The following is a 25,598-nucleotide window of genomic DNA, read 5'->3' on the forward strand; positions in this document are numbered from 1 at the left end:
CCACCAGAAGAATTACCCTGGCTTTGCGGCTTACAAATTGTGCTGTCCTCGCATTTCCATTTTGATTGCATCCCTTTTTTATTTCTAATGGTAATGTGATTTGTCTTCAGAAACCCTCATCTGGTTCTGAACATCGACCTGGCTCCCACCATTCTTCACATCGCCGGCCTGGACACCCCTCCAGACATGGATGGAAAGTCGATACTTAAGCTGCTGGAACAAGACAGGACTGGCAATAGGTTTGTCCGACTCATTCATGACCTTTAGTAATGGATATTTTACTCTTGTGCAGAATAGGTGTAACACTACCATCCCGTTACTGAGCACAGAAGGAAACACTGAGTTTAATCCAGATGTGCTCAAAGTGACTTCAATGGCAGGTTTATCTTGGATGGACTTCTGCATGTCTTTGATATTTTTGTAATCATACCACCCGAAACCTTTCTCCCCTTCACTGGCAGTTTTAAAACCTGTCTGTTGCTTCTCTCAGTGCAGTGTCATTCCAGTGTCTATAGAAAACCAACTGTCAAATATGAAAACATCCTTTTACAAGATTGCCTCTTAAAAAAGTCATTATTCGTGTAGCTAGCCTTATTTTGCATCTGTCCTCCACTTCATGTGTTTTATCAAAAAAGCTAATCTCCGTTCGCGCCAGTAACAATCCCAGAGCGATCGTTCTTAACCACGCAATAACTGTTTGGAAAGAACAATACATTAGAAGTGATTTTGTTAAAAAGGATCTAAGCCCAACTTTGTTGCTCGCGCCAAACCACTGGTGAGGTTGCACTGCCAGAGTAGGAGAAACACTTTAAAAACAAATGTGAAGATTAGGATGTGCGCTGACAACTTTTTAATGACACAGACTAGCTGGGGGAAAATTGGAGTTGGCTGTCAGACAGTGGAAGGAATTCTCTAATGTATTGACTGACTATCAGTCAACACCCGGCAAACTGGCAAAAATGGCCGAGCTGTCACGCCATCGGATTCATTTTGATCAGTTTTGGGTCCAATAAAATGGAAACGGTAATAAATGTTTACATGAATAAGTGTTGAATTCATTATGTCATTCTGTAAAACATGTCTGGCCATGTACATTGTACCAAATCATGGCTACAGGGGTTATCACAGCCTGAATCTAAAAGGCGAATCCCAAATTAAGTGAGCACTTCAGTTGTTAGTTTATTTTGATGACGCTCTGCTCCATCTGAAAATAATCTCCACATCAATTCGATAATCTTTCCTTTTTGTGTTCCCAGATTCAAACCCAACCGGAAACCCAAAGTCTGGAGGGACACATTCCTGGTGGAGCGCGGGTAAACTGCAGCTCTTTCTATTCTTCTTTTCCACACCACAGGAACAGGAACATCCGTGTCATTACACAGCATGGTGCATTCTGCAAACATCACGGAATACCGTTGGACTCCGTATTGCCTCTTTCATCGTCAGTCCTACTCTTTCCGTTACATGCCGTCACACTGTGTATTTCCAGTGCTTTGATATTACATGCTGCACTAACAGCCAGCAAAAGCCGACATTGTCTTTTTGTGACCAGCCAAAACAGTCCGTCTTTGTCTCACTATAGGTGGGATCAGGTCACAGGAAATGTTTGGTTGCCTCAGCTAAACTTGAGGTACTCTTGGTGCATAGAGACTGACAGAAGATACGTTTCAGTAACACAAGAGGGACACACATCCATAAAACAAACAAAGCCCAGCCAGGCTCAGGGTGATATTACCAGAGGTATTGCTGGAAGGCTGCTATTCAATCGACACGCAGGACGCTCCATCTGCGCTCATGGTGTGGAATGCGGCTGACTCGCATCGCTTGACTCTTTCTACTCTATCACAGCCATGCTCTCTCTCTCTTTCTCTCTCAGTCAGTTCTTTATTTAACCTTCCCTCTGCCACACATGCACCTTGACATTGACAACCTGCCTTTGTGCACTTTGCGTGTTAATCTGCTGTAAGTCCGCGGTTGCGGTGATGGAAGCTTGACAGCTGTGGGAAAAATTCCGTCAGGCTTGTTGCCTCATGATACAGAACACATACGGCAACTACACATGCACCCGGTGACCTTGGAATACATTTAAAATGGCTAGTGAAGTGATGGGCCTTCAGAGTCAGCCATCTGTGAGATGCTCTGAGTGGAGTCATTGGCTGTATCAAGACCAGACGGCTAAGGTTGATCAGGCGCCGAGTCACGGATGCCATAATGGTGAGGTTGACAGGTTTAGCTATGCTAGCTATGTTGCGCATGCTATGCTGTGGAATCATGTGATAAAGCTAATTTAGACAAAATTGAAAAACAATCCACACACCGATGACTTTATCATCGTCCTGTTCAATTGCAGACTTGATTATCATCTGCAAACACGTGGCACCATAGTAGTTAGCTTATCTGGAAAACAATGTGACTTTTGTTTTCCCCCTTCAATATCTGAGCTGTTTTTCTCTGAAAATGCAATCATCCAACTACTGTGTGCAACTATTGCCTCTTTAATTACCTTGGCTAGTAGCTAGTAGGCGCTGCAGCCAACACGGTGTGTGAACTTTGGCTGTGATCCCGTCGAACGAAGAGCGAGACATGATGCTAACCGACAACAGTTCCACTCTTGAGGGGACAGGTTGTTCTATGCTTAGCGGTCGTCGTCACTCTGTCTGTGGTTTTGAGTGGCCAGACTGTTGGCAGAGAGCTCGGGGATAGAGCAGCGGCTCATTTTTGGCAGAAGACCAGCCTGGCCCTGTGGTAGTGGTGGCATAGTAGACGGGCAGAGTAGTCGATCATGATGCCAACCTGAGGTCAAATAGCTTGGCCTAGATCTGAGCACTGCTGCGAAGCTGAGTGCAGCTTTGTAGCCAGAACTTCATACAATAAACACACACACTCACAGACCAAGCGTAGCTTTTTAATTCATTGGCCAGTAATGGCAAATCAGCAAAATAAAATTATGAAAGATGTATCATTTCGTTGTGCTTTGCAGAAAGATCCTGAGGAAGAAAGATGATTCTGCGAACACACAACACACCAACAGTCTTCCCAAGTACAAGAAAGTCAAGGAAACCTGTCAGCAGGCAGAATTCCTCACCGCCTGTGAACAGCCCGGACAGGTACCACAAACACACTTTGATTCAGGTGTTAAATCATCCCTCTTTTTTGTCTGTTCATGTGTTTATTTGGCACCTCATTGCCGCTTCTTAGAACTACCAAAAAAAGACCTGCCATTTAAAGCACATCATTTGGTTCATAATTGGAGCCGTTTGCCCGGTTTTGTGGGCACATTCATTTGTTGGGGCTTTTCTTTCATGTGCGGCCATTCATTTTCTGGCAGACCAGCAGCCAAGGGGTACAGTATGTGGCCGTGGAACAGACGGACCAGAACAATACAAATTGTTGCAAGTTTTAGGTAGCGTGAAATAACAGGCGGCCTTTTCTGACAGACTCCCTAATGCAACCCAGATCCAGTTTACAGCCACATAAATGTGTGTACCTAACAGAAGCTGATTAAATATGGCGGCGAGGAAGTCCGAGAGTGTGATGTACCCTGTGAGGGAATGTCTGAGACATCTAATGGTCGGGCTGTAAATGTCAGGAAATTAGAAAATACGTATTTTTTAAGCATGACTTTGACTACATTCTGAGGAAAAGGCTCAATGTCACAGTTGTTAACAATGTAGTAGAAAAGTGTTCATGATATTATATGAGGGCATCCACAATATTCATTGCCTAATGTTTTGTGTGTTGAAATTGAAATGTTAGAATGTTAGATCCAATTGATTATTGATTCTTCATTTGGACAACAAATGTTTTGAATGTTTTGTCATTCATTCATTTTATTGGCTATTCATATATATATATATAGAACACAACATATATTGCAAATATATTACACATGTAACATCAATTAGATCAAGTAAAATGTAACTTTTTCTTTCCATTTGGTCCTTTTTTTCCATTTTTTTGGGATGGCTGTGGTTCATAAAGATGTATAATATAAACAAACAACTGAAGGGGGAGTGTTAGCGAGAAAGTTTGCCTTGATGCTTTTGAGCACATTCCCAAAAGGTTCTGTACGTGTGCCTGGGTTCGCAGTCTTCTTGAATTCACTTGGTTGAGCTTTACTTGCAGTTGTAATGGGTGAAACGGGTCGTGGGACTGTAACTCTAGCCAAAACAACCTTAATGTATCAAGAAGAGATCACATGAAGTCACCAGGTCATTGATAGGACAGGGAGATAACGTACAAACCTTTTCCTGTGTCTGTCAGACACCACTTCCTGTCCTCTCACACCCTCCAGTTCCTGGGTCGTCTGGTGACAAACCCTGTCCTCCTTGACCCTAATCTGTCCCAGATTGAGTGGGATGTTGTTATGAGAATGAAGAACCTCATATTCATGTGATGCTTTAAAGGGGCTGTTGTTCAAAGACACCGTCATCCTCTTTTGATTTAATCGTCTTCTCAGAAGGAAAAGGAATGAAATCAATGTGTTTTGCTCTCTTGGTGTAGCTTCTGTTCTCGCTTGCATGTTGTCTGATGTGGTGAAAACTTCCTCCGTCTGGCCTGTGAGCTGTTTGTCACTACATGAGCCTTCCAGGAGACACCTGATCTGCCTCACGTTCCTTTGTTTGGACCATGGTTCCCACACTCATCACTGATCACTCTCACCCACGCTACACTCCACAGATGTCTCCTCTATTTACGCGGGACCTCGCCAAGAGTTTCATGGTGTGGGTTGATGTTCACACAGACACGGAAGATGTGCTTATATGTATTGGCTCACATACTGTCCGTGTTTTCGCACACCAGACAGATCGAGGTCATTTCTCCTGGTCATTTTGGTTTTCTTTCTTGTCAATTGTGGTGCAATTTCTCTCAGTGTCCGAATATTATCCAACAGTTTTGACAGAACTTTTCTTCCAAGCAGATTCTGTCTTGAAATCTGCTCCAGAAGTGTGTGCCAGAAAATCTGTTCAGTGCTGAGCGTCATGGAGCACTGAAGGAGACAGAGGATTTTTTTTTTTGGATTGAAAATGAAAGAAAATCCTCTGACTGTAACCTTTTTTTTCAGAAATGGCACTGCATTGAAGAGATCACTGGCAAGTGGAGGATTCAGAAGTGTAAAGGTGGCGCCAAAGAGGGCTCGAGGAAGAGAACCCGCAGCCTGAGAGCCCATAGCACTTATGAAAACAGAGAGGCAGGCTGTGATTGTGGCGACACGTTCTTCAAACCCACGAGGACAGACCGCCGCTCCCATCGACAGTTGTCTTCGTCCAACCAACGTAACCAACCAATCCGCCTGCTAACTTGTTTATCCACAGGGTTTTTTGGGGGGAAGGGGGTTCAGTGAAACATGTTCAACTTTGTGTGTCATCATATAATACAAACACAAATCACGGACGCTTGAGCAGGAAACTTAAAACCACTTTAATCCTGAATTATTGTATCAATGTTTGTTTCTCTATAAATCAGGAACAGAGTTGCTCTCTGGACTAAAGGCTTTATTCCTTCTAATGGATTATTTGCGCTCTAACAGTAAACAGATGCGACCAATGGCAACATCCTGCAACAAGATCTGGATTTGCTTTGAACTGTGCGTTCTTATTAGGCTTGTGGTTTGACGCCCTCTCGTGGATACTATGAGTCCCGCAACCGCATAGATGCCATCACTCAACTTATTCTCCTGACAGGTTATCGTCCACGATTTGTGCACACTCGGCCTACAAGATCCCTCTCTGTGGAGTTCGAAGGTCAGATTTACGACATCGACCTGCAGGCGGACGATCAGTCGGCCGTTCGCCGCATCACGAAGCGACACTATGACGCAGAGGAGCCGGAATTCGACAGAGCATCGGACGACGGCTCGGAGGAGATGCTGTCTGATGACACAAACGCTGTGGGATATCCCAACTCTGTCAAAGTGACCCACAAGTAAGTTGAAGCACGGCCTGTTGAAGAGAGTGGTGAGTGATTCTCCATTTTTGGGTTCCAGGTGTTACATTCTGATGAACGACTCTGTCCACTGTGAAAGAGAAATCTACCAGTCGTCCCGAGCGTGGAAGGACCACAAGAGTTACGTCGACCAGGAGGTTTGTGTGAACGTGCCCATCACAAGAGAAGACTGGGTGATCCTTAAACAGTCTGTCGAATTCCAGATCGAAGCTCTTCAAGACAAAATCAAGAATCTGCGGGAAGTGCGTGGCCATCTGAAGAGGACGCGGCCGGACGACTGTGACTGCGCCAAGAAGGGGTGAGCTCCTCCTCTTGACTTGTTCCCAGTTCAGTAGATGATATTTACTGCCTGTGTGAGGACTGATGCCAAAACCTCGGAGGAGTCCACTTGTGCGCTGAGTTCTTGGTCTCCTTCTCTGTTCATAACACCAGCTATTATAACAAAGAGGACAGGAACAAGGGCGACAGAGTGAAGAGCAGAAATGATCAACTTCATCCCTTTAAGTGAGTTTGTCTTCACCTCAGTGGTGTCTTCCACAGCTCGTACTGACTCTGTAGCGGCGAGTAGGCCGACACTGCTCCTGAGTCTTAACAAGATCCTTGTCCCGATGGAAGCATCTCCCAGAAAACCGTGGTGTTTTTTAAATCAATTCATTCTTAGTGTTTTGTTTCATTAAGACGAATCATCTTTAAACGGATTCACTTTGAAGTGTATTGATCTGCGATTCTTAATGTCGAATATGACGCACATCCGCCTCTGAAGTTTCCTCATTAAGTATAGACATTATATTTATTAATTGAGTTTGAACATGAAAAACAAATGAGAAAAGTCACGATAGAAGCACAAAAATGATGCTGTGAATTACTGCCAAAACTTCTAATTGTTTTATTTTAGTCAACCACACAATGTTACAATTTGAATTCCTGGAGGATCATTTGTGTAACAACATTTCAGAAATACCAAGGTTTTCATAGGCTCATTGTGATTCGCGTGAAAGTGCTGTAGTTCCTCTTCTGATGATGGGATATGTGGATGTTTCTTGTGGAGAAGGATCTTGTTAAAGCAAAACTGACACAATGATTCCAATGTTAAGTATTAGCTTTTTATCACTGATGCTGCATGATAACTGCATGCAGCCTGAACACTGACTCTAGTTTTCATCTAGTCAAGTGTGTGTGTGTGTGTGTGTTCTTGTTTATCCTATTTTGTGGGGACCAATTCCTGGCAAAGGACTATCCTTGTGAGGACCATATGACTCACAAGGATAGTCCTTGGTCTCTAGGATATTTGGCTAGAGACCATTATGTTAAGCCTCAATTTGAGGGTGAGGGCTTCAAAATAACTGGGTCATTATTATTAGTTTTAGTTTGGTTCAGAGTCCTGGTTAAGGTTAGCCATGTGTTTTGGAGGTTTAGGGTGAGTGGCTGGGGAAAGGGTTATGGCAATGAGAAATCTCACAATGTCCCCACAAGGATAGAACATCCAACATTTGTGTGTTGGCTGTGGAGCAGAGGCACATGCCAGCTAGAGCTGTTCGAGAGTGTCTAGTGCAGACACTAGGGCGTAAGGCAGATCTCTGGCTGTGAGTCCAGTGTGACTTGTGTGTGTCTGGAAGTGATTGAGTCAATAGAATGACTCAACAAAGCGGGAAATCAGTCAATCCCTCAAACACAGTGATCAGCTTGCACCAGGAAACGTTGGGGCTAGATTAGAGCAACACAAAGCAGCTGGTGTTGGCTGGTCTGGTGCGTGTTCAAGAGGGGACGGTGGCTCGGATGTCCTCGTGGAGAAACTTGGACACGGTCAGCGCTCAAACATGGAAGGACCTAGTCATGCTCTGGCGTTGTCCGAGCCTTCTGGAAGTCCCCGCTTAGATCTTCCACCACTGTGGTTGCTGGCAGCCGGAGAAGGTTGATGTCATGTTGCTGGGTTTTGAAACGGGGTTTGTGTTTCTGCGCGACAGAGAAGCTGCCCAGGAACTGGACGGGAAGGCCCAGCTGTACAACGAGATCCGCAGACGAAAGAAGGAGAGGAAGGAGAAGAAGCGGCAGAGGAAGGGAGACGACTGCAGCCTCCCCGGACTGACCTGCTTCACGCACAACAACGACCACTGGCAGACCGCGCCGCTCTGGACCCGTATGTATAGCTGCCACGCAGCAGCTGCTAGTGGGAGTCTGACGCCAGCGGATTGCAGCATGTTGATGTAACCGGCTTCCTTTGTTGTGCAGTGGGAGGTTTCTGCGCGTGCACCAGCTCCAACAACAACACGTACTGGTGTCTGAGGACCATCAACGACACTCACAACACCCTGTTCTGTGAGTTCTCAACTGGCTTCCTGGAGTTTTTTGATCTCAACAGTGACCCGTACCAGGTGAGTCTGCTCAGCGGAGAACTCTAGTTTGAATCTGTATTTTACTTTGTTTTTAATTGTGTGTTTGCTCTTCACAGGCCAGTTATTCTGTTCATTTTCAATGTGCATGCACCTTTGTTCTAGTCCAGAGGGGCCAAACTCAATCTCTAAAAACTCACATAATGACTTGATGAGTCGGATTTGGCCCCTAAGGCCTTGAGTGTGACACTTGTGTTCGTCTGTTTATTTAGAACAGATCAACACTGTCAGGTGTAACTGCAGGGATCAAAATGTGTTTGACTTAAAATAGCTTCAGTTGAAACAGCCTGTGGTGACGCATCGTGTTTCGGTGACGCATCATGTTTATATAAACAAGCGTCTCGTGTTGTGGGAGTAAATCTGTGCGATTCTCAAGTGGTTCTGTTCCTGTGCCAGCTGACTAACACGGTACACGACGTGGACCGGGATGTTCTGAACAGCCTCCACGCTCAGTTGATGGAGATGAGGAGTTGTCAAGGTTACAAGCAGTGCAACCCTCGACCCAAAGCCGTGGACACAGGTAAAACAGGATCCAGTGTTTCTCCTCGCGCTGACGTTTGGGTTTCTGTGCGAGCGGAGTGACTGAAGCTGATCTCACACACAGCGTAGGCTCTACATACACACACACAGCAGTGAAACAAGTGCTGCCTCTGTATGGGAGGTCAATATTTACATCAATCAGTGTGAGTCAAACAGCTGTGTTTGGAGTCAGCCTCAGTCTCTGTGGTGTGTGTGTGTGTGTGTGTATCTGCATGCTGCATGTTTTTGGGGACGATCACTCGTTCATGTGTGTGACGTTTCAGGTGGAGGTCACCGAATCACCAGCAACGTTTTTGTCTTCTGTTTCCTTGTATCACACCGACACACACACGTCTCTCTCACCTTTGTCTCCAGGAAGCCGTTCAGATATTTCACTTTTACTTTGACTGTGTTCTCTGTGCCGGTTTCTTTTTTGTCGTGAGGAGATTCAGTTTTAGCATCTACTGAGAGCCTGATGCGTTTTACTGTGCTCCGGTTGCATGTCGCCTCAAGTTGTCCTGACAGTTGCCCAAAATCCAATTAGATTTTTTAAGTTGGGGGTTAAAAAAACTGAACTGGTGCTGATGGTGTTCATCGGCATTTTTATATCGATGGTGTTCCACAAGGCTCATTTCTTGGGCCACGACAACATCCATTGTCACCATTCTGAAGACACTCAGAGACTTAAGACACCAGATCAGTGACTTGTGACTTGCTTGACTGACAGTGGTAAATGACTCGACATGACTTCGACTTGCCATTCATGACTTGAGACTTGACTTGGGCTTGCATGCAATGACTTGACTAGTTATTGCTTTCTTCATTATTGAGAGAATTATTAAAAACATATTCTGCATTATTTTTTCGAATGTGAGTCAACCTGGCAACCTGAATGCATGGTCACGTGACGTGCGCATTTCTCCCCTGCCTCTGGGAAGTTATTGTTCATGCTTATATGCAGCGTTTTTTGCAAGTTTTAAAAACTGAAGTTCCGCACTTTAAGACAGTTGTTGTCCACCTTATTATAATTGAATTTGCTTGAGCAAAGCTATGACTGACTGGACTTAACATGAAGGTCACAAAAAAATGACTTGACTTGCTTGAGACTTGTGTGACACACACCTTTGTGTGCACCTGTAACTGGAACTAAATGATTGAAAGTTTCTAGTTTAAGTCGCTGTTTCCTAGTTCCTTCTTCTTCTTTAGTCATATTGTCGGAGCATTTAGAGCCTGATTCTGATCCGGAATAAATGTGGAATAACCACATCCTGGTGGCCCATATCCACTTCAGCGCTGACGGAACCGTCCAGATCTCTGGAATCCTCCCACTTGAATTAGCACGACCACCCAAATTCACTGGGTTGACTTGAGTTGAGCCAGCGACGACTTGTCGTCTTGGGTCACCAGTTGGACCTGCAGCGGACCCAAGTGCATGGGAAGCCTTCTTGGCTCTGCTCCGTCACAGCCGGCGTAGAGGACTCCCGCGCTGTGGAGCTACCTGTCTTTTCCGTTGGCGTGCCTTCAGTCCTCCATCTCTCTGTCATCGCGGCGGTGCAGCGATGAATCCAGCCGATGACTTGTTGGACTGCAGTCACGCTGCTGGAGTGGATGTCATCATCCCAGCAGCTGAGCTTGACAAGTGATATATATCTGGGGGACCACCACATCTGGTGCTCACACGCAGCCGCTCTCAGATGTCGTCCAGCCATGTGACCTCAGCGGCTGCCTTCTTTATGTCCCGTGGATATAAACCTGGCACTCACGCGCCGCTCACTTGGCCAACGCACGTCACATGGTGCGGCCTGTGACGCGGCACTTCCATGAGTCAGCAGTCGACCCTTGCACTCCTTTTGAAAACCTCTCCCTCCAATAACTGCATTTTTCCATAGGACCTGCATGACGGAACCATCAGTGTGAATGACCTCTTGACCCCCCCACCCCCACCTCCGTCAATCAAAGCATTAACAATCGATTGCTCTTATTTTTCTGATCAGGAGGTAAAGATGGAGGCAGCTATGAGCCACACAGGTATCCACCCATTTTTCTCTCTCTTCAGCGGCTTTCCTCTGTTTAACACCTTGCATGGGCCCATTCGACCTCATTGTCACTAACCTCCATGGCGGCGTGCTGGTGCTGTGATTTGCATGCAGGGGGCGCTAACATTTAACCCAGTTTTTTGTTCCCGTCCATCGGTGCCGCTTCAGAATCCAGCTTCATCAACTCTGCAGCCTGCTCTGTGTCCACAGCTCTTGGTAGAGGATGCTTTTGTCCGAGCATGGTGCAGTCGTGACCGAGCGTCCGCCTCATCCAGTGCACCAGCATCGCATGACACCATCAGCCACCTCACACACCTCATCCTCCATGGTCCTCTGAGGGGAAATAGTTTGGCTTTTTAGGACCTGAGGATATTCTCATGATCACACACCAGAGCAAAACCTGCCCGACATTAAAAATAATCTTATTATAATTCATGTGAATAACTCATTCAGTTGACTGGGCTGAGTCACATGTCCGTCTGCTCTGAGTGTCTCAGCGGTCGGACCATGTGAGTTTCTTGGTTCAGTCATGAGAAGGGAACCGTGTGTGTGTGTGTTCCCTGCCTCACTGCCTCAGTGCAGTGTAGCTTCACCGGATCAGTGCTGAGTGTCGGTAGGGTTTAACCGACGCTGCAGTGTAGTGATTGGCCCTGGGTTAGCTCTACCTCTCGGTCCCGATGGGTCAAACTGTTCCCTCCACCTCATCTCCTCATGCGTCTCCTGGACCGTAGCTGTTAGCCTCTTGCTCCCACTGACCTGTGTCACCTGCTCACCAGGCAGCAGCAGCAGCAGCGCCAGTGGTCAAAGAGGAGGCCCAGCCTCTCCTTGCTGTGAGTCTCGTGCCCAGACGCCCTCTAGTCCCCCCATCAGGCCGCTCACCTTAACCACGTTGCCTTTCAGAGTCCGACTTGGTTCTGCCTTTGTTGCCTTCCTCTCTCGCTCTCTTTGTCTGAATCTCATTTTCTCTTTCTTCCTGCTGAGTTTTTGTTCCAGGTTCTCTGTCTTTGCGCTTTTCTGCTGCCTGAGTTTGCATTCCAGTTTGTCGCTGCTGTGTGTGTGCGAATGTGTGTGCACGTGCACGACTCCCTGCTTGAGCGACGTGTGTGTGTGAGCTTCTCTAATGCTGCTGCGACACCTGTGTGTGTTTATGCTCTGGGGTGGTGTCGCCCAGCGGAGCTGCGTGACCCTCGGCTTCACCAGACTCCGGCTGGACCTCGGCTCCTGACCCTCTGCTCTGTGTGTCTGCAGCTCGCTGCCTCTCTGGGACGGACGACAAGGTTAAACTGCCCAACCTGACGGACCAGGACGTGAACTGGCAGGGTCTGGAGGATCTGTACAGCATCAACGAAAGCCTTTACGAGTGTCGGCCCGACTACAGCCCCGGCCCCGAGGACTGGGCCAACTTTCAGAAGGATGTAGATAATATGTTTGCACTGCCACACGCTTTAAACGACTCGAAACAAACCCCGAGGCTGGGTGACTGGGCCCTGCCTGAGCCGGGCTCCGGGGCTGAGGAGCTGGAGTCAGGCAGTGGAGAAGCCTGGAGCGGCACTACCACCCCCGACCTCAGCGCGGCGCCACCAGCCGCCACACTGGAGACGGCGGCCAACGAGCTCCCAGAGGCGCCACCAGGCGTCGCCAGAGACTCGGCCTGGAGCGACTCGTGGGTGCGGCAGCTGGAGGAGGTGGACGGCGAGGTGTTTAGCGGCAACGGAATGACTGAGTTAGGGAGCAGACACGACAGTCTGCTGCGCACTCACAGCAGCCTGCAGGGGCAGCTGCTCGCAGGCTCCGCCCACCCAGCGGGAGGCAGTCCAGGCCCCGGTCTGGACCGTGAGGAAGAAGAGGAGGAGGATATCTTCCAGGCCCAAGGCTTCCTCCCTTTCTCCACACAGACGCTAAAACCTAAAGTGCAGGTTGGCACCACCAGAGCCCCCCTCTCCATACAGACTACCATCGCCCCCCACAGTACAGGGCTGGTACTGCAGTCCGCCTCGCCCCAAACCTCGGACAACGAGGGCAGTGGCTTCCTGTCCTCTAGTTAGACGCCCCGGCTGCTGGTCGCCACAGAGACAATGTTTTCAGAGTGGGGAGGGGCGGGGGGGTTTGTATAAGGAGTATTAAAATTTATTTTTTTACAGGTGCCTACATTTACTAGCCAACAGTGTTATTGTCTTTAATATATATATTTAGAGAAGCGCCTTAATGCAGCTAAGTGTTGAGATTAAGCCAAACTCCCGTACTTGGATCAAATCTTCATGTTCGAGTGGTCAGACCATCTCACGCCTCCAGCTCAGCGTCACGCATCAGAACCCAAGCTGCCACTGTCGACCCCCTTTTGCACTTTTCCAGCCTTCATTTTAATAGGTTTTAGGTCTGGAATTTAATTGTTAGGAATTATTTAAATATTGACTTCGTCGGGCAAATCTGCAGGCAAAATTTGAATTTTGCAGCTTTGGAACAAGCAGACTGCTTTGAATTCACTGTTTCACTTGTGTCACGAGTTCCCTCAAGTTTGTCACGTACAGGAGCACAGTCGGGTGCAACTTCATGGTGCTGGTTTTGGACTGTGGCGTTCACGTGGTTCGACTGCCCTCTAGTGTTGCTGATCTGTCACTGCATCGCAGTCACATCTGAAGAGTCTGTCATGAAATAAACCCTCTTAGCCGCCCGAGTCACGTCTGGTTTTTCTTCCGAGCAAATGAAACAAACTCACGTTTACTTTGCAGTTTTTTTTTTAATCACAAATATCAAGTATTCAAGGCATTTGTAAACCAAGCGTTCACAAACATCAGATAGACTTCTGCTCCTGAGGACGAGAGCCTGACGTCTGTCCAGGAAATTCACTTTCGGTTTTGACTTGTGACAAGCACATAAACGCCGAACCTGAAGACGCGCGCGTGTGTGTGTGAAGTGAAACAGCGAGACTCGTCAGTCCAGCTGAGAGGCAGATGTGTTTCCTGCACCTCTTGCGCCACCGATTTCAATGTCGTCCAACACTTGAGTTCAGGAATCATCTGAGAAAAACTTGCCCTCACTTTAGACGTTAGACAAACTTTTCACTGTGTTTGTGTTTTCACTGTTAAACACCGTCAGTACACCCGGACTATGTGAGGCGATTGATGCCACAGGCTTCCGCTAGAGGGCGACCTGCAGTGCAGCGTGGGCAGAACTCCAGGTGGACTGATGAGGACAGGACTTCGGAATAGAAAAACAAATATATTTAATTACATTAAAACGAGAGACATTCCCCTTTATTATGTTCCAACAAATGGACGAAACGTTCTCCAAGACAGTGAAAAGTCCTCCGTGGAGCATCTGAATTGTTTGGACACGAGGTGGCGCGCATGCGCATCTCTTCCCCTCCCTCCAACAAAGCAACAATACTGCTCAGGCACTGTGAGACAAATCCACCATGTTCGTATTTCTTAAACTACAAGGTCAAAGGTTAGTCGATAAATATGCGTCTAGCTATGTGAGCGCTCGATAATATGCTTCGTTTCGTTTGTGGGTATTTACACAATGATCGCCCTTGAGGTACTAAGTCACAACACTACGAATCGTTTCCGTCAGATTCAGAGTCTCGAGTTCCAAAATAAGTCGGTGTCTGCGCTCAATCGAGCAGACGAGTCGCGGCGGGGATGAATATTACAATCTGCTGAGTTTTGCGGCGAATACCAAAGCAGCAAATCCACAGCAGTTCTAACCGTCTCGTGGATTTCTCTCTGTACAAAAGTTCAGCTGACGGTCACCGGCCTGCACGTCACCAGCTCAGCCGCTAGAGGGCCACATAACGCTTCTGAATGAAACGGCTCGTTCTCATGTCTGAGACCGCGCCGTATGAGGTCGTGGCGTTTCCTGCCACCAGGTGTCACTGTTGGCAGATGAATCGAGAGGTTTGACGCTGAGAACCTCAGCTGTGGTCTGAGGTGGACTGAAGCGCTAATCCTCGTGTGTTTGAGAGACATTCCTTCCCCTGATGTTTTGCGTCTCATGATAAGTGAAACAAAACGCTTCTACGGATGCGCCCCCCAGTGGTGGGAGTTAAGAAACGGTCGACATTTGTTCTGTTCAATCGCGTCTAAAACCGTCTGGTACCTTTGGTGCTAGAGAGCTACATGGTTACCACGGCGACCAAGCAAGCGAAGGGGAGGCCTGGCTTTGTGTGGCTAGCATGTTTGCTGGTGGCTAGCAGGAGATCGTGGACCGGTCAGGAGGCACCGGCCACAACACTGAGGAAGAGGAGCGGGAGGAAGAGTGGCTCTACACAGGATCTTGCATAGAACGGAGTTGTGCTTCTGAGGTGTAGCACCATGTGGAGTCTTGACTCGCGAGTGATGGTCCTGCCTCACCGACGCCTACACAGCCCTTCAGGCACACGCCGCCTGAGCGGCGGCTCTGCGGCGCCCCCTGGTGCCACCAGCAAGAAGGCACGTGTCACGACGGACCCCCGGGCGCTCAGACGTGGGCGGAGCCTCGGTGGGGCAGCAAGATGGGCGGGGTTATTGCTTTGAGGGCGTTGCCAGGGCAGCTGAGGCTGCTGTGGCCTCGGTGCAGCAGCAGGGCCGCGGGCGGCTCGGGACGAGGGGGGATGAAGACGGGGCAGGAGCGGGTGCGGGCGTGGCTCTTGTGGCCGCCGGCGTGGCAGATGAGGTCGCTGACGGTGCCCAGCGGCGGGAGGTGCTGGCGCCAGCGCTCGGCCCGCCGCTCCTTGTGCTTGATGGAGTACCAGGTGAGGAAGATGAAGATGAAGCCCACGAACTTGAGGCTGGCGGCCAGGCCGAAGTAGACGAAGCGGAAGGAGGTGACGTCGTACTCCCAGCAGGAGCCGTGGACGCCGCAGTCCTGCTGCCACAGCATGCAGGTGGTGTCGATCACTGCGCCGAAGTAGATGGGCGTCGGGATGTAAGCTGCGGAGACAGTGGACCTGTGAGGCGCCTCGTCCAGGGTTCACACGCTCGCTACGGTCCTTCAGCCACTTGTCGAGAAATGAAGCGACCGCAGTTCATTTAGAACTGTGTTACATCTGGATCGACCATTTTTATATAACTGTATTACAGCTGGACAGACCAGCAGTGACATCGCAGCAGGTGTTTTGGGGTTGATATTTATAGTTACATTACATTTTTTTTAAAGAAAACTGCATAACATGAAAAAATGGACGCCCGATTCTTGACCGTACCTTGGTCGCCAGATGCCGCCATATACCAGTGTAATCTGGCGACCAAGCTACGGTGGAGAAACGGGCGTCCATTTTTTCATGTTATGCAGAAGCCCTCCTAGCTAAAAGCCTGTTTCCCATGATGCTTTGCAGTCCAGTCAACTAAGCTACAACATGGTTCCCCCTCCATAGAACTGAACAGCGCAGAAGTGGGAAGAGGAAGTAGGAAAACATGGACCAAAGCGGCACATTTTCACAATTTACTGTCCATAAAATGTCATTTCACTGGTCTGAAGTGACAATCTTAGCAGCATGAAGTTTGTTATTGTAATCAAAGACTGTGATTGGCTGAGTGGGCTGCAGAGCATCATGGGAAGTCACCATTGCGGAGCTTGTTGTTGAAGGTACTTTGTTGACTGAAGAGGCCAAACAGGATGGCTAAATTTCCATGAAGTCAGAGGAACTGTGGTGAGTTCTGACACCGCCGACCCTGTTCTGAAGTGAGGACCGAAAAGGGACGCAGGAGTGTGAAGCAGCAACACGACTAACACGGACTTATTCAACCATCAGCACCGTCAGAAAACAGAGAAACTGGAGAGACTCACCAAGAGTCCGCAGCAGCACAAACTGCATCCCCAGGGCAAACGGCCGCTCTTGCTCATCCACAGACCTGAGAGAGGAAGTAGTGTCAGCGGACCTTCACCCCCGAGTCCCGACTCGAGCGCCTCACCTGAGCGTGACGATGATGGCCGAGGGCTGCGCGCAGGCGGTGATGAGCGTGACGATGAAGAGGAAGATGAGGAAGGGGATGAGCGTGTTGCAGGTGCGGTCGCACTTCCCCGACACGGCGTGGCCGTTCTCGTTCAGGTAGGTCTTCACGATGACCAGCTGCAGCTGGTTGGCCTGGCCGCCGGAGGACGGCGTGATGACCTGCCGGCTCTGCACGCAGCCGCAGTCCGTGTAGTTCCTCACCTGAGACAGAGAGCGGCCGCGGGGACGTTAGCTAGCGCGTGGATGCCTTCTCTTCTCACTGTTGTCTGCTGTCCACCACGACAGGAGAGTTGCCTGTGTGTGTGTGTGTGTGTGTGTGGCGGACTGACCCCGCTGCTGTCGTTGCCCACGGTGCTGCACCCGGCCAGGCAGGGGTTGAAGTAGGTGATGCCGTCAGAGCCGCAGACCGGAGCGTACTCGTGAATCCTGCAGCCGCAGTTGACGTTGCAGCTCCCCGTCAGGTTCCGGTGCGCCATTGTCAGAGTGGGCCTGCCAGACAGACACGGCATGTCAACCCACACTAGAGGGCGCTGGAGTTTGGGAAAGCCACCTTTGTTCCCCATCCCTTCACACATTCCCGCTGTTTTCCTTTGATCTTTTAAAAACTGTCCACTCATCACTCCTTCATTTCCTCTTCCTCTTGTTCGTTCTTACTTTCATCTTTTGCCTGTATCAATCCATTTTTGACTCATACATATCCATCACTTTTCCCTCTTTCATGCGCTCCACTCATCAATTCATCCATTGTTTCCTCTTGCTTTGCCTTTTCTTCCTTCCTTACTCCCTCTGTGTATAACTTCCTGCACGCTTCCCTCACTTCTACCTTTCCTTCACCCCAGTTTCAATCCTTTCTTTTACAAATTCCTCCTTCCTTTGCTTTCACTCATCGACTGTCTCTCCATATTCTTTCATTTGGAATCGACATCTTTCATCCCTCCTGCTCATTTTTCATCATCTCACAGCTCTTTCCTCTCGCTGCCTTTGATCTCTCCTTCACCACTCTCTCCAGGTCAGCAGCTGATTCTCTGTCACTCAGTTTGATTGAAACTTGGAGCAGGACCAGGCAAATGTTTCAGATTATCAATCCGTCACTGATAATCCCACTCTGGTCCACTCTCTCGCTGTTGGTGGGGGATAACTGGGGGGTCACCCCCGAGGCTTGCCCCCCAGCATGGTGGGAACCAGCGCTGCAAGCAAAACAAGGACCGGACTTGTCCAGGACCAGGAGCACTGAAGCGACTCAGGGTTTTTTCAGGGAAGCTGCAGAACAACAGCCGACTAGACAAACTTTTTTGGTTTTACTTTCAAACCAATGAGCATGATCTGGACTGATGAGAGCAGTCAGGCGTAAGCCAGTGATTCATGTCAAAGTGTGGCCAGAATGTGAGTCCTGACCGAGCCAGAAGTGTTTGCCATGTTGGGCTCTTTCAAAATCTCGAATGAAGGTATGAAAGTGAGACGCAGAAGAAGAAAGTGAGGTAAGAAAAGAGAGGAACAAAGAGTATCAAGGAGGGTCAAGAATGGAGGACAGGAGATGGTGAGGCCGGAAGATTGAATGGTCAAGAAAATAAAACTAAGTAATAAAAGAAAAAGGAATGTTGAATGAACAGGAGGAAACAAAATAAAAAGAAAGAAAAGTGGGGAGACAAAGATAGAAAAATAAAAGACAAGGGGAAAGTGATACCAGTGAGTCATGAGAAAGGAAGGAAAGACAGAAGATCAAAGTAAAATGTGACAAAGCAAGTAGGAAAGAAAGGCATAAATGAAGTAAGCATCAGAAAGAAGGTGAAAAGAAGCCAACAGAAGAGGAAAAAGAGCAGAGGAAGGACAGTGTCACAGTCGGAGTCAGTAACAGAACCACTGTTACATCAGCACAACTCCATGCTGGTCCCGACAAGGTTCCGACCTTTGACCTCCGTCCTGCGGCCGCTGGGGGGCGGAGCCTCATCCAGACACAAAGAGAAGTGAGGCTCAACATTCCTCGCGGTGGTGTGACCCGTCAGCGGTGACCGGTGCTGCCGGGCTCACACGGTCCCACCGACCCTCTGTCAACAAGCGGCCGTCACAAAGACTACGGTTATTCACGGGTCAGCGATGGGACTTGAAAGGCCACTGTGAACCTGCTATGGCGCCGAGGTGAGGAGGAGCTTCCAGGGCTTCAAGTCCGAGACCGACATTGTTCAATTATCAGCCAACAACAGACCTCGATCTGATGACATCATCGCTCCTGCCACATTCACTCTTCTCTGAATGAAGTAATTTGGTGCTTAGTTTTTCCTGTACACATTTAGGGCGAGTTTTGGGGCATAAATGAGCGGCGCTTCTTAAAGAACAGAGGAAACTCTGCACGCTAGTGGCGGGAGGCTGTCGCACCTCACTGTAAATCTATTTTTTTTTCCTTTATGCTATGACTTCTAAAGCCATAAAACCAAGTGAGTCACACAAGTCGAGGTGTCAGCACAATGGCGGTGGTCTTACCCGGTGGTGTACGGGATGTTGATGCCCCCCAGGTTGATGCTCTCACAGCCCACGATGAAGAGCGTGGAGAAGCAGAGCAGCGAGACTCCGCTGCAGATCATGGCCAACTTGGCCGACTCACGCGCCCCGAGCTTCAGCTTCTTGATAATGTAGCCTCCCAGTACGATGCCCACCCCGGCGCTGGGAACAATGATGAGACCTGGAGGGGCACAGAAATACACGTGAGGAAATAAAGAAACACTTTTGTTTACGGCCGTTGAGGAAGAGGCTTTGTGTTGCTGGCAAAGGCCACGGAATACAAATCAAGATCTCCAACACCGTAAATGTTCTCGCCGCCCAATGAGTCGAGCAGCTGGCATTTTTAAGAGCCAGTCACCGAACGTTTCCTCCCTTCAGTCCCGGAATGGCATCAAATCAATGGAACATAAAATGAGAGCATAATCACCTCCGCTGCAACAGTGTCTGGGCACACGTGCCACTTGTGTGTGTGTGTGTGTGTGCGTGTGTGTGCGTCCGGACGACTTAAGGACACTGGCAACATTGAACATGGAAGCTGCCAGCAGAATACTAGCGTCACCACTGGGCCACGTGCAGCATGTCACCAGTTTATGAGGAAGACCATGGCACTGACATGTGCAGGGGAGTGATGATGATGATGAAGGCAACAGTACAGTGTCAGCACAACAGAAACCAGGATGATAAAAGTCAATTCTGTGACGCAGGGTCAGCAGCTCGAGGCGGACAGCAGAGACAATGACAGCCAAACCTTTAATTCATCCATCTGGTTCCTTTAAAGGCTGTTTATGTCGCTACCTGGCACTCAGGGCAACGTTACCATGACGACGGTTGCGTGCCAAGTCCTTGCCCGATTGTTTTCATTCATCTGAACAGAAGCACACTCAAAGATGCAGCAGGTTAAATACCGCTCAAAAATCAATGGAGGACGATGCTTTTTACAAGCATTTATCTCATTTTTACTTGTGACTACATTGAAATATTTCACATCAAATTTGTATTGTACTTTAATGACAGTCTCCCAGGCTTGGGAAAACTGAGGCCCGGGGGCCAAATGAGGCCCTTATCTAGCAATCATTCAGCTCTCGCCATGTCGCGTTGGCTAACAGCAGCTGTGCCACTAATAACACTTTAATAACACACATTTTGTGAGTTTTCGTCCTCGCCCCGTAGATATCTTATTAACCCTTCCTGTCCCAGTATATGATGCGGCCCTGAAGGAAATTGAATCCCTGATCCACAGCATGTAAATCTGTGGTGTGTTCGGTTCATCATCATGTGTCCTGCACCCTTGAGGAGGAAGCGCTGCAACACACCCGTCATGTTGCAGAGTGTCAAATGTTGTGTGAAAACGTTTGCTGATGCTGGAAGTTTTCAGTCTATTGAAAGTTATTTTAATAGACCATTCTTGCCTCCGGTCGGCGCTCTTGTGTCCCTCTTGTCCATCACCACATGATAGCAGCTTGGCATCATTCAGGTTTCCATAGCAACCGCACCACCCTTTGGCCCAGTGTATCCTGGCAACAGGCAATAGAGATAAGCCTATGGTTCCATGTGTATGAACGAGTGTGCGTGTGTCTGGGGATGAACATATGCTAGTCAGCAAGACACTTGGTCACAAACACACACACACACACTGGCGCTCCTTCAGTGGTCACGTGACTCCATTTCCAATCTCTTCATGTCGCATTAATCCAGATACGTTAGCACAACTGGCTCAGACAGCACCGGAGGATTAGACATGGACACACTACATACGTGCTGCAGCACCAACACAGAGGCCCGTGTGTCTGCGTGTGTGTCCGCCATGCGATTAATGTGTCTCCGCCGGCCCACAGAGGACGGCGCAGCGCCACCCGGGGAGCCTGGAGTGAAGTTTATTACTGAATGAAAGTCAGCAGGTCTCTGTGACTCACAGCTTGTGAAGAGGTGAGAACAAATGCGAGCTGGAACCGGTTCAGACACATGACGCACATGTGTTTCTCAGTGGAGCTCACAAGTTATGAGTCAGTGTCGCGAAGGGCACGGATGGCAGCGATGTGGTGAATAATGTGGACCGCCAGGTGGTGAAGTGAGCAGCACCGTCTACCATGGGACACGAGTTTTTCTGTTATTGGGCTGTAAACCCCAAAACACACAGGTCAGAGCAGCTCAAAAGAGTCAACAAGTTGCATCTGGACACGGCGAAAACAAGTCATGACCAAGGGCCATGGTACCTGCTGCAAAGTACTAGCACATCACGTGTCACAACTGGCCCAAGACGTCAGTTCATGTGGCCCACACAAGACATTTCAAATAAATTCAATACTAATATAAAGTTCACAGCAAAGCTAGATGGTGCACAGTGAGCCATGACACTACAGACTAGGACGCAGTTTATAATAATACAGTTCTAAATGTCAATTCAGGAAAATTTCACTTTCATTTTTTTCCAAATGAGCAAGTTGACTGAACAACGGATCGAAATGACCTGCAGCCATCAGTAGCAGAACGTGTCCACCATCAGGTCAAGGGAGTTACTACACCGTAGCATGAAGGAATGCCAGGTTCCATTAGAACTTGAGAAATGAGGAAAAAAATGAGGAGAGCTACGATAGGGGGGCTCTGCTTAGACTGTGTTTAACAACAGCATAACACAAGCTTCGATAGAAAATTGATCCCCGACGAGTGACTTTGGCTTTGTTCGCCCTCAGCAAGCAAGTAGCATTATTACATCCCATTTATAAAACAACAGAATAGGCTTTGATTTAAAATTGGATTGTAGAATCCATATTTCAAACTCAACAGTCTGAAAATACCATTAACACATATATCTGATGTTTGTTCACGTCATCCGGTGAAAAATCTCAAAGCATCGTTTTTTTCCTGGTCGTGTGAACGAACATCGCAGAGAGCTGGTGACGGTGTAAACTCATTTCTCAGGACGCCCCACTCCATGGCGTCACCCTCTGACCGACCTTGACCTAATGGCTCTTTCCATATGCTAAGATAAACTGTTTTGCTGCCACTGACTGAGAGTGATCTCAATGAGTAGTTAAACAAAGGGCTTTAAAAAAGTGGTACGTAAAATAAAGGTACATAAAGCAGTTGCTGTATTGAAAGAAAAATTCCTGTCAGATATTTTTAAGGACCCTGCTGTGCAACCAAGCACTTAGACGTGCCGTGACTTTCCGAATCAAGTCTGACTTTGGGCCAGTTGGAAAGAATTTGAGAGAGATTTGGCAGCTCTCTCCCGTTTTAGAAGTTGAGCACCGACTTACCAGTGTAAATGCTGGCGTTGGAAGCAGGAATTCCAAACTGGGACTCGATAAACTTTGGGATGAAGGTGATGAAGGCGGTGACGATGGCACACTCGGCTGTGTAGGAGAGGCTGACGAAGAGGAAGGTCAAGTTGCTGAGGATCCGGAGCGCTGCCTTGGGCAGGTCTGAGGGGAGGAACGCAAAGACTTTAGTGCAACAACGCACAAGCTTTCGCTCTTAAAACTGAGTTAGCTGTCAAGCAAGATCACTGGAATCATGGTTACTCAAAGGTAGAGAGCTGAAAAGGATCACATGACTCACCAATAGGCTGGTGACTCTTTCCCGAACACCATTTATTTATTGTATTAGGTTGGGATCAGCCTCTTAAACTCCATGAAATGGGATTGTGCGAGTGCAAACGTGTGGCTCAAGCGTGTTGTTGTGCCAAACAATACAAGCAGCATGAGCCCAGCTGGAACGCCGTCAACCTTGGTCCATCAGTGAGAGGGCAAAGGAGCCCGCTGCGCCTGCTGCAGGCCTGCCTCCATATGATGTGGTCAACATCAGCCTGTCACTGAGCAGTCACATGGCGCGCACTGTAAGTACACTACTGTTGCTGGGCAGGAAAAAAAAAACGCTCCTGGTTCACTTTCCCATCAAACCCCTCGAGGTCACTCACACTGCATCAGATTAGAGGCAGCTGTGAAGAAAAAAAAAAAGGCCACACGACAGGGATGCAGGGTCAAGAGAAGTGGCATGACCTCGACTGTTGTCATGACGACACGCTGCTGAACTGAGCCATCTTCTCGCCGGCTGAGGCTTGACTCAAGAAAGTAGCTGCAGCCAAGGTTTCACTCTGCATGTTTGTTTTCATTCTAAAATGTATCTGAACAGCACATATGTTAAAAGCAAGGAGCTCACGACAGCTGTCCCACCCACCTCCACTCCAAACAAACCTTTGTGCTGCGACATGTGGCACATGGCTTTTTTGAGGATGGTTAACCCATCAGGCTGCAGTTTAAACGCTCAACTAAATGGGTTTGATCTGTTCATTGTTCACTGAAAAGGAAATACAAGTTACTTTATATTCAACACTTACTCTTTTTATTGTTTGTCATTTATTTTGCTTTAAAAGTTGCAATGTTTTCTATATAGCGTTGATCAGTACTACTGTGATTTAATAGGTTCACATAGTTCATTTAAAAAAAGAAACAGTGACTTTTGTCTGTGATTTAGTTGTGGAAAAAGATGAAAAAACAATTGGCAAAATTGGGATCAGCCCGTCAAAAGAGGACGACCAGTGTAGCCCTAGACATTTCCCAAGATTCGAGCTTATTCGGCTGGTGTAACAGAATCGAAACTTCCAGATCCACTGGGATTCACACCCTGCTTCTTTTCTCTAACAAACTGTAAGAGATCGGGGCGACCCAGACACTTTAGGGGGCACTGTTCAATTATATAGAAACAAATGTGCACAGAAATGTCAGAGTGCAGTGGAGTTCATCAACTACTGTTCTATTTCCAGAAGAAAAATGTTGCTTTTGTCCTGGAGCTGCTACAATGTTCGTACAAACTTGTCACAAATACAAGATCCAAGCAATGTTGTATGGTTTGGAAACAGTGGCACCGAGGAAAAGACAGGAGGCAGAGCTGGAGGTAGCAGAGATGAAGATGCTGAGCTTCTCTCTGGGAGTGAGCAGGATGGATAGGAAGCAGTTGATCAGAGAGCACATGTGGTCAGATGTTTAGGAGACAAAGTCAGAGAGGCTCGATGGAGATGGTTTGGACATGTACAGAGGAGAGAGAGCCAGTACATTGGTAGGAAGATGTTGAGGTTGGAGCTGCCAGGCAGAAGGTGGAGAGGAAGGACAAAGAGGAGATTGATGGAGGTGGTGAAGGAGGACATGAGGTTTGTAGGTTTGAAAGAAGAGGAAGCAGAGGACAGGGTGAGATGGAGGAGGATGATCCGCTGTGGAGACCCCTGAAGGCAGAAGCCCAAAGAAAAAGAAGAAGAAAAAGCTCTAAAACAAATTCCACTCATATCGTGAAATATGGCGAAGAAACATGTTTCCGCCTTCAGCTCTTCAGCGAGCGCATTGTTAGAATACTTGGAGTGAAGCTCCGTCTGAGAGTCTTGTGACCTCACAGTCATGAGACTGACTCTCACACAGATGAATCCCAGCACGGAGAGAGCAGGTCTTTTATTAGGGCGGATTAAATGAAGCCAGAGACGGACTGGTACCGGCACTCGATTTAAGGATAACTGGCTGAGCAGCTAATCGTGTTGTAGGTGGGGAAATGTTAGTATCTGTCAGCATTAGCCCTGATCAAAGCTGCGAACAGTGGAGTCAGCTCATTACTTCATTCCTGAGGAGTAATCATGTCTGCGGGGGACAGATGGCGTCTCCAACAGCTGCACCCTTCACAGCTCCGGCCAGCCCACGTTAACAATACACGTACAAGGCAGAAAATGTAGTGCATCAGAAAAGACACCACGATGAAGGCTTTGAAACGAGGGGCCTGTGGTGGTGGTCAGGTGGACTCACCGTCCTGCTGAGAGTTCACACGAAAAGTGCCAGTCAAAATCTGGTTCATTCTTATTTGATATGGATAAAGAACATTTTTATAGGAATAAAGCAAAAACGCATCAGTTAAGGTATTTGGCTCCTGAACTACAGCTGCTGTAGGATTTTAATCTGTGCCATCTTCATCCATAATATCACTTCCTTAAGTGACTTATTACTGGGCAGCATCCAAGGTTTGGACGACAGAAGACTGAAACTTTACGCTGCTGTTTACTCTGCATCTGTACTGTCATCTTAAGGAGCAGTGCTAATTTCAATGACTACAATTATATACAGACTTCTTTTGATCGAATGGAGAGTTGAAAACGTGCAGCCACTTTCAATATCTAGCTCCACATGACTGTGAGATATTGCAGTGCAAGTGCAGTTTAAATGGAAAAAACACTCATTTGAGACAGTGAATGTGAACTTCCTTACATATTGCTAATAACACGTTTTCACTCCTGGACTCAGTGTT

The 25,598-nt window shown here is 48.0% G+C and overlaps 2 protein-coding genes across 11 annotated transcripts in view; one reads left to right on the plus strand and one right to left on the minus strand.

The window, feature by feature from the left end:
- The window catches only part of sulf1 (sulfatase 1), a 65,026-nt gene extending 51,472 nt beyond the window's left edge, over positions 1-13,554 (plus strand). For 7 of the 10 annotated variants that reach the window (XM_053858493.1, XM_053858497.1, XM_053858492.1 and 4 more), the window contains 12 exons: positions 111-239; positions 1,257-1,313; positions 2,981-3,107; positions 5,066-5,276; positions 5,685-5,925; positions 5,987-6,083; positions 6,150-6,244; positions 6,379-6,450; positions 7,911-8,083; positions 8,176-8,318; positions 8,733-8,856; positions 12,140-13,554. In XM_053858493.1, the coding sequence (XP_053714468.1) occupies positions 111-239; positions 1,257-1,313; positions 2,981-3,107; positions 5,066-5,276; positions 5,685-5,925; positions 5,987-6,083; positions 6,150-6,244; positions 6,379-6,450; positions 7,911-8,083; positions 8,176-8,318; positions 8,733-8,856; positions 12,140-12,936 (2,266 nt within the window). In that variant the 3' untranslated portion in view covers positions 12,937-13,554. Of the gene's footprint in view, positions 1-110; positions 240-1,256; positions 1,318-2,980; positions 3,108-5,065; positions 5,277-5,684; positions 5,926-5,986; positions 6,084-6,149; positions 6,245-6,378; positions 6,451-7,910; positions 8,084-8,175; positions 8,319-8,732; positions 8,857-10,849; positions 10,884-12,139 lie in introns of those variants that run through there. The other 3 variants (XM_053858500.1, XM_053858499.1, XM_053858501.1) reach the window with 3 other exon arrangements.
- A 72-nt stretch (positions 13,555-13,626) lies between these two features.
- Positions 13,627-25,598, minus strand: part of LOC128755281 (solute carrier organic anion transporter family member 5A1) — a 40,699-nt gene continuing 28,727 nt past the window's right edge. Inside the window, exons 5-10 of the mRNA XM_053858502.1 lie at positions 22,577-22,741; positions 19,302-19,500; positions 17,153-17,312; positions 16,783-17,024; positions 16,658-16,722; positions 13,627-15,801 (exon numbers count right to left, since the gene is read on the minus strand). Coding sequence (XP_053714477.1) covers positions 15,350-15,801; positions 16,658-16,722; positions 16,783-17,024; positions 17,153-17,312; positions 19,302-19,500; positions 22,577-22,741 — 1,283 coding nt within the window. The 3' untranslated portion in view covers positions 13,627-15,349. The remainder of the gene's footprint in view (positions 15,802-16,657; positions 16,723-16,782; positions 17,025-17,152; positions 17,313-19,301; positions 19,501-22,576; positions 22,742-25,598) is intronic.

The sequence above is a fragment of the Synchiropus splendidus genome, chromosome 3 (genome assembly GCF_027744825.2).
Source record: "Synchiropus splendidus isolate RoL2022-P1 chromosome 3, RoL_Sspl_1.0, whole genome shotgun sequence".
Lineage (NCBI taxonomy): Eukaryota > Metazoa > Chordata > Actinopteri > Syngnathiformes > Callionymidae > Synchiropus > Synchiropus splendidus.